The 13,534-nt window shown below is 61.4% G+C and overlaps 3 protein-coding genes across 5 annotated transcripts; 2 read left to right on the top strand and 1 right to left on the bottom strand.

The window, feature by feature from the left end:
* Nucleotides 1-3,265: 3,265 nt before the first annotated feature.
* CTSW (cathepsin W) lies at nucleotides 3,266-6,711 on the top strand. The gene is made up of 10 exons (XM_004596846.2): nucleotides 3,266-3,462; nucleotides 3,666-3,750; nucleotides 4,466-4,579; nucleotides 5,264-5,418; nucleotides 5,531-5,627; nucleotides 5,720-5,800; nucleotides 5,888-6,013; nucleotides 6,112-6,176; nucleotides 6,260-6,457; nucleotides 6,537-6,711. The coding sequence occupies exons 1-10, from the start codon at nucleotides 3,379-3,381 to the stop codon at nucleotides 6,645-6,647; spliced, it is 1,116 nt and encodes a 371-aa protein (XP_004596903.2). The 5' UTR covers nucleotides 3,266-3,378; the 3' UTR covers nucleotides 6,648-6,711.
* Nucleotides 6,712-6,860: 149 nt separating this feature from the next.
* On the bottom strand, nucleotides 6,861-10,699 carry FIBP (FGF1 intracellular binding protein). 3 transcript variants are annotated; one of them, XM_004596663.4, is made up of 10 exons: nucleotides 10,433-10,699; nucleotides 10,052-10,250; nucleotides 9,792-9,918; nucleotides 8,515-8,615; nucleotides 8,162-8,295; nucleotides 7,833-7,941; nucleotides 7,686-7,749; nucleotides 7,356-7,442; nucleotides 7,152-7,249; nucleotides 6,861-6,980 (listed from the first exon to the last, which is right to left on the bottom strand). In XM_004596663.4, exons 1-10 carry the CDS (start codon nucleotides 10,515-10,517, stop codon nucleotides 6,911-6,913), a joined length of 1,074 nt encoding a protein of 357 aa, XP_004596720.1. In that variant the 5' UTR covers nucleotides 10,518-10,699; the 3' UTR covers nucleotides 6,861-6,910. The 3 variants fall into 3 exon arrangements, 1 of the variants encoding a protein (XP_004596720.1); XR_009245220.1 differs by lacking the exon at nucleotides 6,861-6,980 and having other exon boundaries at nucleotides 7,356-7,474; XR_009245221.1 differs by lacking the exon at nucleotides 6,861-6,980 and having other exon boundaries at nucleotides 7,356-7,471.
* A 1,868-nt stretch (nucleotides 10,700-12,567) lies between these two features.
* CCDC85B (coiled-coil domain containing 85B) lies at nucleotides 12,568-13,523 on the top strand. The gene has a single exon (XM_004596661.2). The coding sequence runs from the start codon at nucleotides 12,683-12,685 to the stop codon at nucleotides 13,289-13,291; it is 609 nt and encodes a 202-aa protein (XP_004596718.1). The 5' UTR covers nucleotides 12,568-12,682; the 3' UTR covers nucleotides 13,292-13,523.
* The last annotated feature ends 11 nt before the right edge of the window (nucleotides 13,524-13,534 follow it).

The raw sequence follows: 13,534 nt of genomic DNA, 5'->3' as shown, positions 1-13,534 counted from the left end.
GGGGCTTCGCGCTGCCCACGTCTCCGACCTGGGACTGGCAGTAGAAGGCCGCGTGGGCAGGGAAACCCGCACTGGGCAGCAGGCTGTGAGCGGGGCTGGTCCAGTCCGCGCGTCCCTGTCCCAGAGCTACTTGTCCCCCACGATCGCACGCCTCTTCTCGGCTGACCCAGCGAGAAGGGAAGGCGTGATGGGACTCAGGTGTGGGTACCCTTCCCCACTCCCGGAACAAGGACATTCCAAGTCAGGGTTCTTTTTTTTTTTTTTTTTTTTTAACTTATTTTATTTTTATTGGAAAGTCAGATATACAGAGAGGAGGAGAGACAGAGAGGAAGATCTTCTGTCCATTGATTCACTCCCTAAGTGGCTGAGCCAATCCAAAACTAGGAGCCAGGAGTTTCTTCTGGGTCTCTCACGCAGATGCAGGGTCCCAAGGCTTTGGGCTGTCCTCAACTGCTTTCCCAGGCCACATGCAGGGAGCTGGGTGGGAAGCAGGGCTGTCAGGGTTAGAACCTGTCCTTATATGGGATCCTGGTGCTTGCAAGGCAAGGACGTCAACTGTTAAGGCTACCACACTAAGTCCTGAAGTCAGAGTTTTAAAAAGCCAGGAAAGCACCCACAAGTGCAGGCAGGGCTGTGGAGGCCTGGAGGCCCTCCTCCAGGGTAGCTGCTAGGTAAACACCCCCACAAACACACACACACGACCTGGAAGGCTGGGCCACAGGATTGGAAAGAGCCTCCGTGTAGCCACAGCCCTGAAGTGTGCGTCTGTCAGCTGGGGAGTGAGCCAGGGCGGGGGGTGCCCACCTTGTTCAGGTATGGTGTTCAGGCAAAGCTTAGCCGGGATGCGGGCCAGACTGCTGGGCAGTGTGCACGCCACACTCCAAGAGGCCACATACAAAAGCCCCTGTGTCCACCCAGGTGACCTGGCCGCCTGGGCAAGCTACACAGCCCGCAGCTAGTGGGGAGAGAAGCGGGGATGGGACAACTGCTGCTCACATGGGGAGACCTGGAGGAAATTCTCGGCTCCTGGCTTCAGATCAGTGCCGCACCGGCCGCTGCGCTCACTTGGGGAGTGAATCATTGGATGGAAGATTTTCCTCTCTGTCTCTCCTCCTCTCTGTATAGCTGACTTTGCAATAAAAATGAATAAATCTCTTTTTTTTTAAGGCTCTCAATTGTCAAGAGCAGCTGCGCATGCCTGAGGCCACTGTCCAGACAAGCCAGGGTTAGGCACCATTACCAGACCCGCCCTCAGGGGCAGGACGTGGGTTGTACTGTCATCAGGGGTCTGGCCAAGGGGCTCCATCTAGCCTCATCCCACAGAGCTGGGGAACAGGCCTGAGGGGGATGGCTTAGGGCAGTTGGTGACTCAAAGTTGGACTTTAGCTTCTGCCCCTCATCTTCAGTCAGCAGAGGCTGGAGGGGACTGCCAGGCACCAGGACCCAGCCGGACCCAGCCTGACCCACAGGGAGTCGGCCTCACCAAGGCAGCGGATCCGAGAGGAAGGGCCCCACCCACTCCCCAGCCCCAGACAAGACGGGGCTGTGTGGCACTCCTCATGGTGCCCACCTCTTGGGGTTTTCCTGATTGGCAGGCCCCATAACCACCAAGGGGCTGAGGTGGCCATGGTGTTTCTTAGCACAAATCACTGGAAACGGTCTGATTAAGTGTGGCCATTTACGGTAAAGCACGCACAAACATGTATAGACTAAGAGAGGGGGAGGGCAGGGGGCACACCCTGACAGTCCTCCCACCCAACAATGACACTGTAATTGGCTAGAAGGCACGTCTCTCTCTGGACCCTCCAATCATGTCACAGGTCACATCCAACACTCACAAATGGTAGGTAGGCCATGGGTCGCATATACCAGCTAGGCTGGCAGGTAACGTGGGCCACACCTGACTTCTCAGAGTTGCTTATCAAGGAAGTCCCAGCACAGCTCGTCCAAGGACAGCGAAGAGAGACTGGGATGCAGCCCACCGCTCTCGCCTGCATGGCCAGTGAACAGGCCGGTCCGAGGTCTCCGTTGTCAAGGGGTTCCCCTGGGGACGTGGTGTGCTGTGTGCCCTTAACTTCCCACACAGGCCAAGCAGGCAGAGATCCAGGGGTGAGCTCCCACACCTACCCTCTCTCAGGAGACACATATGATGCCAGAGTAGCTTGAGCCACGAAATTGGCCTCTGGACTAGACCCGCAGGGTGGGTGGCTTGATGATCTACCTGTTCATTTTTGGAAAGTTTATGTATTGATTTGAGAGGCAGAAAGAGCCTTCACCATCCCCTCCCTAGGGCTGGGTTGGCCAAAGCTGGGAGCCAGAAACCCAATCCAGGTCTCCTAGTGGGTGGCAGGGACCCAAGGGTGGACCGCCACTGCTACCTCCCAGGGTGTGTGTTAGCAGGAAGTGGGAGCCTAGGCCCCAGATGTGGGGTGCAGGAATCTGCACTGCCAGGCCAACGCCCGGGCCTAGTGTACATACGTTGGTGCAGACAGCGATGCTGGCTCGGTCTGGGGAAAGGGGCAGAGTGTGGCCGGGGCAGTGACGATGTACGAACAAACGAGTCTGGGTGCAGAGCATCCACCTCCCTTCTCTTCATCCCAGGAAGCCGGCATTTCACACCCATCTCTGCTGTCAGTCACACCCAGCCACAGAATCCTCACTAAAGTGGCCCCCAACCTGGGGGGTGCCACTCAGCACATGGAAGGCAGTTGTGGGTGCTATCCGCTGCCTGGCCCCCAAGTTCAGACACTGGGCCTGCGCATCTGCGGCATCCTGTCTGCTCCTAGCCGGGCAACAGCCAGTGGTTAGCCCTTGAGCCCACCCCAGGCCCTGCCTTGTCCTGGACACTCAAGGACTTGAGCCTACTGGCCACCTCTGGAGTGGTAACCAGGGAGGTGGATGCCAAGTGGGCGGGGGTGCAGGTTACACCAGAGACTGGGGGAGCAGGGCAGACATCTTGGAGGAAGTGGCCCTTGAGCTGTCTGAGCCTCATGGGAGCATCAGGACTGAGTGGGTGGTCATACCACCCTGGCTCCTCTCAGCAGTCTGCAGCTTCCCACGATGGCAGTGAGGTCCCTGCACTGTCACTGTTGGCTGAGAATCTGCCTTGGGGGCTCTGGAAATCTCTACCCGCAAAGTGCCCAGGACACCATGGGCCTGGAGCCTTTGAACAAAGTAAAGCAGTGGGGGCGGGGATGAGGCGGCAGAGCAGGGCGGAGCGGATGCCTGAGCAGCCCCTGTGTTCTAGGGTTCTCCCCGCTCTCCACCCCTGCCGACCCCCAGCCTGTTTGCTCCCTGTGGTTTCTCCAGCTCCGCCCTCCCACCCCCTCCACCTGGTCTGCACAGCTTCCTGCCCCAGGCACTCGGGACTGAACCACCATGAGACTCGCTGTGCAGCTCTCCTGCCTCCTTGCTCTGCTGGCTGCAGGCCTGGGTCAGGCTGTCAGGGGGCCAGGCATCCAGGTGAGCGCTCCTCGGCCTGGAACAACTGGGTTGTCATTCCCATTCTTCCGAAGGAGTGGCTGAGGTGCGGTGGCAGCTGCCTTGCCCAGGAGCCCAAGGCAGTGGCTGCCTGCTGACTCCTGGGCCTGTCCTTGCAGGGCTGGGAGTGGCGGGGGGGATGATCCCGGCCCTAACTCACGCTGTCGCCTGTGTCTGCCCTCCAGGACCCAGGGCCCTGGTCACTGGAGCTAAAAGAGGCCTTCGCGTTGTTCCAGATCCAGTTCAACCGCAGTTACACGAGTGCGGCAGGTATCAGCAGTGGGGGGAATGGGGCAGGGGGCACTCCTGCAGCCCCCTCTCACCATTGGCCAGATCCAGGCTTGGGAATGGATAAGAGCCTCAGCCAAGCCACTAAGCCAGATGTTGGCAGGGCTGTGGGCATATGTCCTGTTTTCCTGGGAGCATGCATGGGTACAGGATCCTTTTCCATGAATTTGGTGGAGCTGGTGGCAGCTGCCGGGCATCTCCAGGCTCCAGGAAAGGGCTGGTACCACTACCCACCCATGCAGTCCAGCAGACACCCATTTTGTCCCAAGTTGGGGACCTGCCCTCCCCCAAGTCCTCCCTCTGAGTCACGTCCCCCTCAGGGAGTCTGTGGCTGTGGCCCCAGTTCCGGCAGCCAGTGGCTCATCCTCCCCGCCCCCTGCCAGGTTCCAGCTCACAGCTGCAGTCAGAAGTGGGAGAGGTGGAGGCAGGCAAGGGCCTGGCAGGAAGCCACCACTTTCCCTTTAAGTTCCTTGGCTTCCAGGCCCCTGGCGTGGCTTAGCTCTAGGATAGGGGCAGATGTCCACCGTACTGCCTCTGGTACCACGCCCTGGGCCCGCTGCCTCAGCCCAGGGGTCTGCAGGGGTGACATGAGAAGAGAGGGTGCAGGGCGGGGGGGAAGTAGGAAGGGGGCGAGCAGTGGCCACTTCCTGTGCAGAGGCTTTGGGTACAAGTCCAGTGCAACTTCCTTTTGTTTTAGAGCAAGCCCACCGTCTGCTCATCTTTGCCCACAACCTGGCCCAGGCGCAGCGGCTGCAGGAGGAGGACTTGGGCACGGCTGAGTTTGGGGTGACTATGTTCAGTGACCTCACAGGTACCACAGGGGGGTGGGCAGGGAAGCAGGGCCTTCTCCAGGGCCTGCGGTAGACCTTCCACTTCCGTGGGTGGGGGCAGGGGACCCTGAGGACCAGAGGCCTGGATTCTTGCCTGCAGCCCCAGGGTGCAGGGGTGAAAACTCTGAGGCCTCACTGCCCGCGCACCCCGGAAGCAGAGGCAGCGGCACAGGAGGATACATACCACTGGAGCCCCACACTCCCAGCCTTTCTGCCTCCCAGCATACTGTGGGACAGACCCAAATAGCCGAGGATGCGGCTGGCTGGGGTGGCAGAGGCACCGACAGGAGATGAGATTAAACCTGGGACCTGGGGCCAGCATCATGGCTCAACAGGCTAATCCTCCACCTTCAAGTATCTGCATCCCATAGAGGCACCAGTTCATGTCCCTGCTGCTCCGCTTCCCATCCAGCTCCCTGCTTATGGCCTGGGAAAGCAGCAGAGGATGGCCCAAGTGCTTGGGGTGCTATATCTACATGGGAGACCTGGAGGAAGATTCTGGATGCTGGCTTTGGATCAGCTCAGTTCCAGCTGTTGAAGCCATTTGAGGAGTAAACCAGTGGTTAGAAGATCATTGCCTCACCTTCTCTCCTGTAAGGCTGGTTTTTCCAGTAAAAATAAATAAGTCTTAAAACAAAAGCCCCTATAACCTGTCTGGCCCGCAGAAGATGAGTTTGGCCAGCTCTATGGGCATCAGATGGTGGCTGGCGCGGTGCCCAATGTGAGCAGAGAGGTAGTGTCGGAAGCAGGGGGGGAGTCTTTGCCCCCCACTTGCGACTGGCGGAAGGTACATGGCGTCATCTTGCCCGTCAGGAACCAGGTATGTGTCACGTGTCCCTCGCAGCCTAGCCTGCCCTGGGGGGGTGGAGGGGGATGGAGGGGCAAGAAGGCGGAGCCTGGAGCCCTGCTCCATCCTCTGCCACCCCCACCAGGGAAACTGCAGGTGCTGCTGGGCCATGGCAGCGGTGGGCAATATTGAGGCCCTGTGGGGCATCAGGAACCACAAGTCTGTGGAGCTGTCCGTGCAAGGTGCGGCCAGGGGGCCTGCAGATGGGGCGGGAGTGGGGCCTGTCGCACATGCGCCCCGCCATTCACACACACACCGTCTCTTCTCGGACCAGAGCTGCTGGACTGTGACCGCTGCAACAATGGCTGCAATGGTGGCTTCGTGTGGGACGCGTTCATGACAGTGCTCAACAACAGTGCGTGGCCAGTCACCACCTCACCGGGCAGGGGGACCCTCGCCATGGTGCGCGTGGGGTCTGCCACCCTGTCCCTTATGCTTCCAGGTGGCCTGGCCAGTGAGAAAGACTACCCCTTCCAGGGCACTAAGGAACCCCAGGAGTGCCTGGCCAAGAAGTACCAGAAGGTGGCCTGGATCCAGGACTTCTTCATGCTGCCAGCCAATGAAGACAGTGAGCAAGGGGTGGGGGCTTGGATGGGGAATGGGCCAGCGGGACGGGCCGCATCTGTGGGCCGAGAGTCCCACAGAGGGTCAACCCTCTGTCCTCAGGAATTGCCCAGCACCTGGCCACCCATGGCCCCATTACAGTGACCATCAACAAAAAGCTACTGATGGTAAGCCGTGGTGGGAAGTGGGGGGAGGGACAGCCCAAGAGGTGCCCCCTCACGCACCCTTCTCCTGCCCCTCCCCACTGCAGCAATACAAGAATGGTGTGATTAAGTCCACCCATGCCCAGTGTAACCCTGAGATAGTAGACCACTCGGTCCTGCTGGTGGGGTTCGGCAGGAGCGAAAAAGAGGAGGAGGAGGGCAAGCAGGAGTCCCGGCCCCGCCCGCGCCGCTCCATCCCTTACTGGATCCTGAAGAACTCCTGGGGAGAGAGCTGGGGTGAAAGGGTGAGTGTGATCTGTGGGCGAGGGGCGGGACACAGGCCTGCGACCCCTTCGGGTCTGATCTGTGGCCTGCCTCCCGTAGGGCTATTTCCGGCTGCACCGAGGGAGCAACACGTGTGGCCTTACCAAGTACCCGGTCTCAGCCCGCGTGGGCCTGCCAACTAAGAAGACCCGGGTCTCCTGCCCTCTGTGAGCCTGCCGGATGCCACTGCCCTCGGCCTGTCCCCTCTACCCCACGTGGCCTCAATAAACCTACACCACACTGTGGTTCTGAGTGCGTGCCTTGGAGTGAGTGGCACGGGCACAGCTTCCTGTGTCCCTGCAAACATATGCCCTACACCCCCATGAGTGCACGCGTGTGTCCTCGGTCCGCAGGTTCCTCCCCAGGGGCGATGGGGCCATCATTAAACTCTTGGCAACTTTATTGTGGGTGTGGGCAGCAGCTGGGTGGGGGGCTTAGTCGTGGTAGAGGCGCAGAAGGCAGCCCCGGAGCGTGCTCATGTAGCGGTCCCAGAGTGCCTGGTGCCTGCGGGGGGAACAGCGACCAGGCTGGCTGACGTGGGCATCCCCTCATGTCCCCTCGCGTGGGGAAACTGAGTCACAAAGACATGAGGCCACCCATCCATGGCCACACAGCCACTGGGCCACCCCCACCCCCAAGGAGGCCAGGGCCTAGGGTGTGCAGGGTGTCTCTCACCGGAAGCCATCCAGGGAGTGCACAGACGCCATATACTGACTGAGGAAGAGCCGCACATCCCCCAGCGGCCAGTGGTCCGAGCGGCAGGGTTCCACGAACTGTGGGGCCAAGGGAGTGTTGGGTGCCATGCAGCCAGCCCCACCCTGCCGGCTGGTCAGGGATTGGGTGTGTGTGTGTGTAGGGGGCAGCAAGCAGTCAGCTTACCTTCTCCACCAGATCTACAAACAGGTCCCTGACGTCCTTGTTGTGGGTCAGCTTGGCGGCCACGTTCACCAGCCCCCGGGACAGGTTCTGTGGGGCAGGGAGCCTGGGAGTCCTGCCTTCTGCCCCAGAAACCGGGGGTGGGGGACTGAGCACAGAGGCTGGGGGAGTCAATCGTGTCCCCACTTGAGGCGCCGGCGCCCCACTCCCACCCACCTCCCTTAGTCAACCAAGTCTCCACTTGAGGGATGGGCGCCCCACGCCCAGGCAACCTGAGGCAGCAACAGCGCCACCTGGCGGCCAGCCCCGGACAGGGGTGCTGCACCCACAGACCTTGAAGTTGGCTTCCATCTCAGAGAAGACACCCAGCTTCCCCCGGAGGGCGGTGCACACCAGGCTGCAGGGTAGACTGGGGTCAGGCCCTCAGACACCTCCATCTGAGCCCCACGTCGGGCCCTGCCCCAGAGAACTCCAAGTCACCTCTTGTGCAGGTCTAGAAGGTCCTTATCAGCCACAAGCACCTTGAGCTCCTTCAAGTCCTGCAGAAACTCCTTGTCCAAGTCCATGTCCATGTCATCAGCCCGGGAGTCTGTGTGAGGCCCAGGAAGGGAGGTGGTGGGTGCCAGGGACCGGAGCTAAGGAGGAGAGCTACCCCAGGAGTGGGAAAAACAGGTGGCCCAGGGTGCGTGAGGGGCCCTGCGGGGACGTGGGGGTCTGCAAAAGCACCTGCAGGTGGGGAAGCAGCCCTGGGCGGGGGGGGAAAGGTGTCCAGAGCCCTGGGTCAGGCTGGGGTACACGAGGGGGCTCACCGCCAGCCCCGAGGGTCCAGTTCTGGATCATGAGCTCAGCACAGTAGGCGAAGTCACCGAAGCTGAGGTACTGCAGCTTTTTCTTGCCCGTCTCAAAGCGGTTATTGGCAAAGAAGACAATGGCCGCATAGTCCCTGCTCGGAGCGGAGAGTGTGTCCTCGCAGGACTGAGCCAGGCATGTGCGCTCTGGTCTTCCCTGCCCCTAATTCCCCCAAGTGGACACCTGGGATTCAAACCCTGGTTGGGTCTGACTGAGAGCACAGACTGAAGTGAGATGACAGCATAGCCAGGAAGCCACAGGGGCAGGGCTGGGGGGAGCCTGTGCAGGACTGGTGGGGCGTGCTGGCTCTCACCTGGCCAGGCGGTCTGAGAGTAGGAAGTGTTGCTGGATGTTGTCACTTAGTGAGCCCCGCATCTCCTCCACCACCTTGAAGACTCGCTTGAAGTTGTCAAACTATTGGGGGGCAGTGGAAGGACCGAGCCAAGCAGCTGCTCATGGAGAACCCCCATGTGCCCCCACTCCTCTCCCAGGCCCCTGTGCGTCAGTGTGTGGGTGCTGAGTTAGCACTTATATTCCTTCCACAAATCAGCAGTTCTGGGTCTGGTGTGATGGCTCAAGCGGCTAATCCTCAACTTTCAAGCACCGGAATCCCATCTGGACACTGGTTCGTGTCCCAGATGCTCCATTTTCTTTTTCTTTTTTTAAAAGATTTATTTATTTTTATTACAAAGTCAGATATACACAGAGGAGGAGAGACAGGAAGGAAGATCTTCCGTCCGATGATTCACTCCCCAAGTGAGCCGCAATGGGCTGGTGTGCGCCGAGCCGAAGCCGGGAACCAGGAACCTCTTACGGGTCTCCCACACGGGTGCAGGGTCCCAAGGCTTTGGGTTGTCCTCCACTGCTTTCCCAGGCCACAAGCAGGGAGCTGGATGGGAAGTGGAGCTGCCGGGATTAGAACCAGCGCCCATATGGGATCCTGGTGCGTTCAAGGTGAGGACTTTAGCCGCTAGGTCACTGCGCCGGGCCCCCAGATGCTCCATTTTCTATCTAACTTCTTGCTTGCAGCCTGGGAAAGCAGTGGAGGATGGCACAAAGCCTTGGGACCCTGCACCCGTGTGGGAGACCTGGCAGAAGCTCCTGGCTCCTGGCTTTGGATTGGCTAAGCTCTAACCGTTGCAGCCACTTGGAGAGTGAAACAGCAAATGGGAGAGGTTTCTCTCTGTCTCTGCTTCCTCTCTCTGTAAATCTGCCTTTCCAATAAAAATAAAATAAATCTTAAAAAAAAAAAAAGGCAGTTCTTAGCTGCTGTTACGGATCCAATAAGGGTTTATCAGTTTATCAGTGTCTGCCATCTTGCCCTGGGTTAATGGTCACTGGTTCCCATCTGTAAGTTCGACAGGCCACCGTTCTTCACTAGCCCATCTTGGGGCCAGGGCCAGTGGCTACTGCTATCCCGGGGGGTAGCAGTAACAGGAGGCCATGAGCAGGGCAAAGCTATGGGCAGATTTGGGCTTGTGTAAGTATTGCCCTGGCCACAGGCTTCGAAGGCACTAGCATGGGAGTGCGAGAGGCCAGGATGAGGAAGCTGCCAGACGCAGAGGCTGTAGCCAGGGCAGGGGCACGCACCTGTCGGCGGCAGCTCTTGAGGGTGATGCCAGTCTTGGCGCTGATGTCATCTAAGTCTTTCTTGGTGCCCTTAGACAACTTCTTGCCCAGCACCTCCCGGACAAAGGCCTCATCAAAGGCGTAGTACCTTGAAGCAGAGGGGACGCCCATAACCCTTCTGCCTGTTCCCACCCAGGCGTCTGAGTGCCCTGCTCTTCCACCGGGGCCGTGGGGCTCAGCCTGCAAAACGGGTCCGTGGTGAGGCCTCCCAGTCCCAGCACCTCTCAATAAGCAGCGCCTGCCGCGAGGGCGGGATCTGGAAGATGAGCTGGTGCAGCAGCTTGGGCGGCGCGTGCAGCAGGCGCTCCAGCATGTGGAAGGTGCGGTAGTGGTCCATGGTGTCGCTCTGCAACACGGCGGCCGTGGCGCCCGTCTGCTCCAGGATCCCCGAGCGCACCCGCAGGGCCACCGCGTCGTTCACTGCGGGGAGGGTGGGGAGGACCGGTAGCACCAGGGCCCTCCTTACCACGTCCACAGGGGCCCTCCAGGGATCCCAGAAACCGACCTCCTCCCCAAAACGCAGAATACCAAGTGCCCGCCCCGCACTCTCCCACCGGCTGGGCTCCCTGCAGGCAGCGCCTTCCGTCCCCCCCCAGCCAGACCTGAGTATCCATCCAGCCACAGGCGATACACGTCCTCATCGATTAGGGTCGTGTTCCCTACGAAAATGTCCAACTCGCTGGCCATGGCGAAACCCCCTGTCCCGCGCACCCGCAAGCAGGTGCAAGCAAGCACTTGCCCCGGCCGGGCGCGCCCCCTTCACGGAGACGCTTCCGGGAGCGCCGACATTAGGTTCCGGGTACCCGGACTTAGCCAAGGACCACTTCCGGGCGGCCGCTGCTCGGGGCGGAGACGCTGAGGGGAGATGGAGGTCCTGGCTGCGGGCGGAGATCTCGGGCCTCGCCTCGGCCCCGCGCGTCGGGAAGGCCTGCTCGCGGCTCTACGACCCCGTCCCCTGCCATTAGGGGTTCCTTAGCGCCCTTCCGGGAGCCGTCGTCCAGCCTGCGCACCGGGCAGCTGCCGCCACACGCTCCCCACGCCCACACGCGTCTGTGACCCCTTGTTCGGCCCCACGGCGCTGCCCGCAAGTCACATCCCGAAGGCCCTCGGGGGGCGAGGGGTGGGGGGCCTGGTGGCAGAGCCGGGAAAGCTGCTGTGTGGGACGCAGGTTCTGATCCCGGCAGCTCCACTTCCCATCCAGCTCGTTGCTTGTGGCCTGGAAAAGCAGTCGAGGACGGCCCAAAGCCTTGGGACCCTGCACTCATGTGGGAGACCTGGCAGAGGCTCCTGGCTCCTGGCTTCGGATTGGCACGGGTGCCGGGTCCCAAGGTCTTGGGCCGTCCTTGACTGCCTTCCCAGGCCACAAGCAGGGAGCTGGACGGGAAGCAGGGCCGCTGGGATTAGAACCGGCGCCCATGTGGGATCCTGACTCATTCAAGACAAAGACTTTAGCTGCTAAGCCACCTTGCCGGGCCCTGGAAGTGCCTTTCAAATAAATTAATAAAAGGTTCAGGCGCTCCAGGCCGTCTCCCCCCCCTCCCCCCCGGGGCTTCTTGGCTGCCACCCTGGTCAGGAGCAACTGAGCTCCCACAGTTCTCCCCTTGAAATCTGGGCTTGCATCCAGCCCCAGCGTGCTGCCTGCTCTCGGCCAACCCTGCCTCTGTACGGTCCTCCATCTTCATGGTGGTTCCTTTTTTGCTTTCTTGTTTATTGGAAAGGTAGATCAGATTTACAGAGAGGAGAGACAGAAAGATCTTCCATTCACTGGTTCAGTCCCCAAATCGCTGCGACAGCCAGAGCTGAGCTGATCTGAAGCTGGAAGCCATGAACTTTCTCCAGGTCTCCCTCGTGGGTGCAGGGTCGCAGGGCGTTGGGCCCTCCTTGACTGCTTTTGCAGGCCACAAGCAGGGAGCTGGGAAGTGGAGCAGCCAGGACTCAAGCAGGTGCCCATATGAGATGCTGGCGTCACAGGCAGAAGACTAGCTCACTAAGGCACCATGCCCGCCCCTGGCCTGGCAGCCTTTAGCAAGGGGGCTTCTGCCTGCCTTTGCTGTCTGCCTGCCTCTCTGGCCACTGACCCTCATCCGCCTCTCAAAGCTCTGCATCTTCGGGCTCCTGGCCTTGGACTAGTCCAGCTGCAGCCGCAGTGGCCATTGGGGAGTGAACTAGTAGGTGGAAGATCTCTCTCTCTGCCTGTGCTCTCTGTAATTCTGCTTTATGAATGCATACATAAATCTTTTTGTAATAAGTTTTTTGTAACACTGCCTTTCAAATAAAATCTTAAAAGGAACATTTCTACATGGGCGCTGCACACAATAACGGTTTATGCGACAAACAAACGAACCCCTTGTCCGTCCCTCCCTCCCCACAGACAGGAAACGCTGCCGGGGAAGCGGGGAGGGAAGGAGGGGGCAGGCAGGTTGATGGTCAGGCAGGACGCGGCGGGGGGGGGCTCGGGGTGTCCAGGAGCTGGGAGCCAGGCTCAGCAGCAGGGACTCCGGTTCCTCTAGGGCGTCTGGGGTTGCGCAGGAGTCAGGCTCTGAGAGGCCTTCAGTCCGGTTCCGGAGCGGGACGGTCACCCAGAAGGGGGCGAAGGCTTGGGGCTCCCCCACACAGGGTCTGCAGGGGCCGAGACCCCGCCGCCCGTAGTGGGCGGGCCCCAGGACTCCCACCCCTTTCCGGAAAGACGTCTCCGGATTGGCTGCGCTTCCTGGACGTCATGCGGCCCCGCCCCGGCGCGCGCCCCGCCGCGTGCCCGCCCCTCCCGTGCCCGGGGGTGGCTGCTGCAGCCTCCGCTGCCGGCTCGGGCCACACTGCCTGCCGCCGGCGATGCTCCAGCGGCCCGGGCAGCCATGGAGGCCGAGGCCGGCGGCCTGGAGGAGCTGACGGACGAGGAGATGGCGGCTCTGGGCAAGGAGGAGCTGGTGCGGCGGCTGCGGCGGGAGGAGGCGGCGCGCCTGGCGGCCCTGGTGCAGCGCGGCCGCCTCATGCAGGAGGTGAACCGGCAGCTGCAGGGTCACCTGGGCGAGATCCGCGAGCTCAAGCAGCTGAACCGGCGTCTGCAGGCTGAGAACCGCGAGCTGCGCGACCTCTGCTGCTTCCTGGACTCGGAGCGCCAGCGCGGCCGTCGCGCCGCGCGCCAGTGGCAGCTGTTCGGGACCCAGGCATCCCGGGCCGTGCGCGAGGACCTGGGCGGCTGTTGGCAGAAGCTGGCCGAGCTGGAGGGACGCCAGGAGGAGCTGCTGCGGGAGAACCTGGCGCTGAAGGAGCTCTGCCTGGCCCTGGGCGAGGAGTGGGGGCCCCGCAGCGGTCCTGGCGGAGCAGGGGGCCCCGGGGCCGCGCCGACCCCTGAGCTCGCCCTGCCCCCCTGCGGCCCCCGAGACCTGGGCGATGGCAGCTCCAGCACGGGCAGCGTGGGCAGCCCCGATCAGTTGCCCCTGGCCTGCTCCCCCGAGGACTGAGGGAGCTGCTTCCTCCTCGCCGACGCCCGCCCGGCTTGCGTCCGGAGCACCGGGGCACCGCTGCGGACCTCAGGGCCTGGATGCCAGCCCCAACTGCGCCCCGAGATGAGCCCCGGCGTCCAGGAGGAGGGTCCCCCGCGCTCGCTGGCGGGGCATCAGGGGGACTAGAGGCTGCAGCCGACGGGCTGGCTGGGGGCTGGGCGGGGGGCTAATAAACCGGCACGGAAGTGGAGCCCGCGTGGC

This window comes from Ochotona princeps, chromosome 4, assembly GCF_030435755.1.
Source record: "Ochotona princeps isolate mOchPri1 chromosome 4, mOchPri1.hap1, whole genome shotgun sequence".
In the NCBI taxonomy this organism is placed as follows: Eukaryota; Metazoa; Chordata; class Mammalia; order Lagomorpha; family Ochotonidae; genus Ochotona; species Ochotona princeps.
Note: the sequence above shows the minus strand (reverse complement) of the source record. Positions and strands in the feature narration are given on the sequence as shown.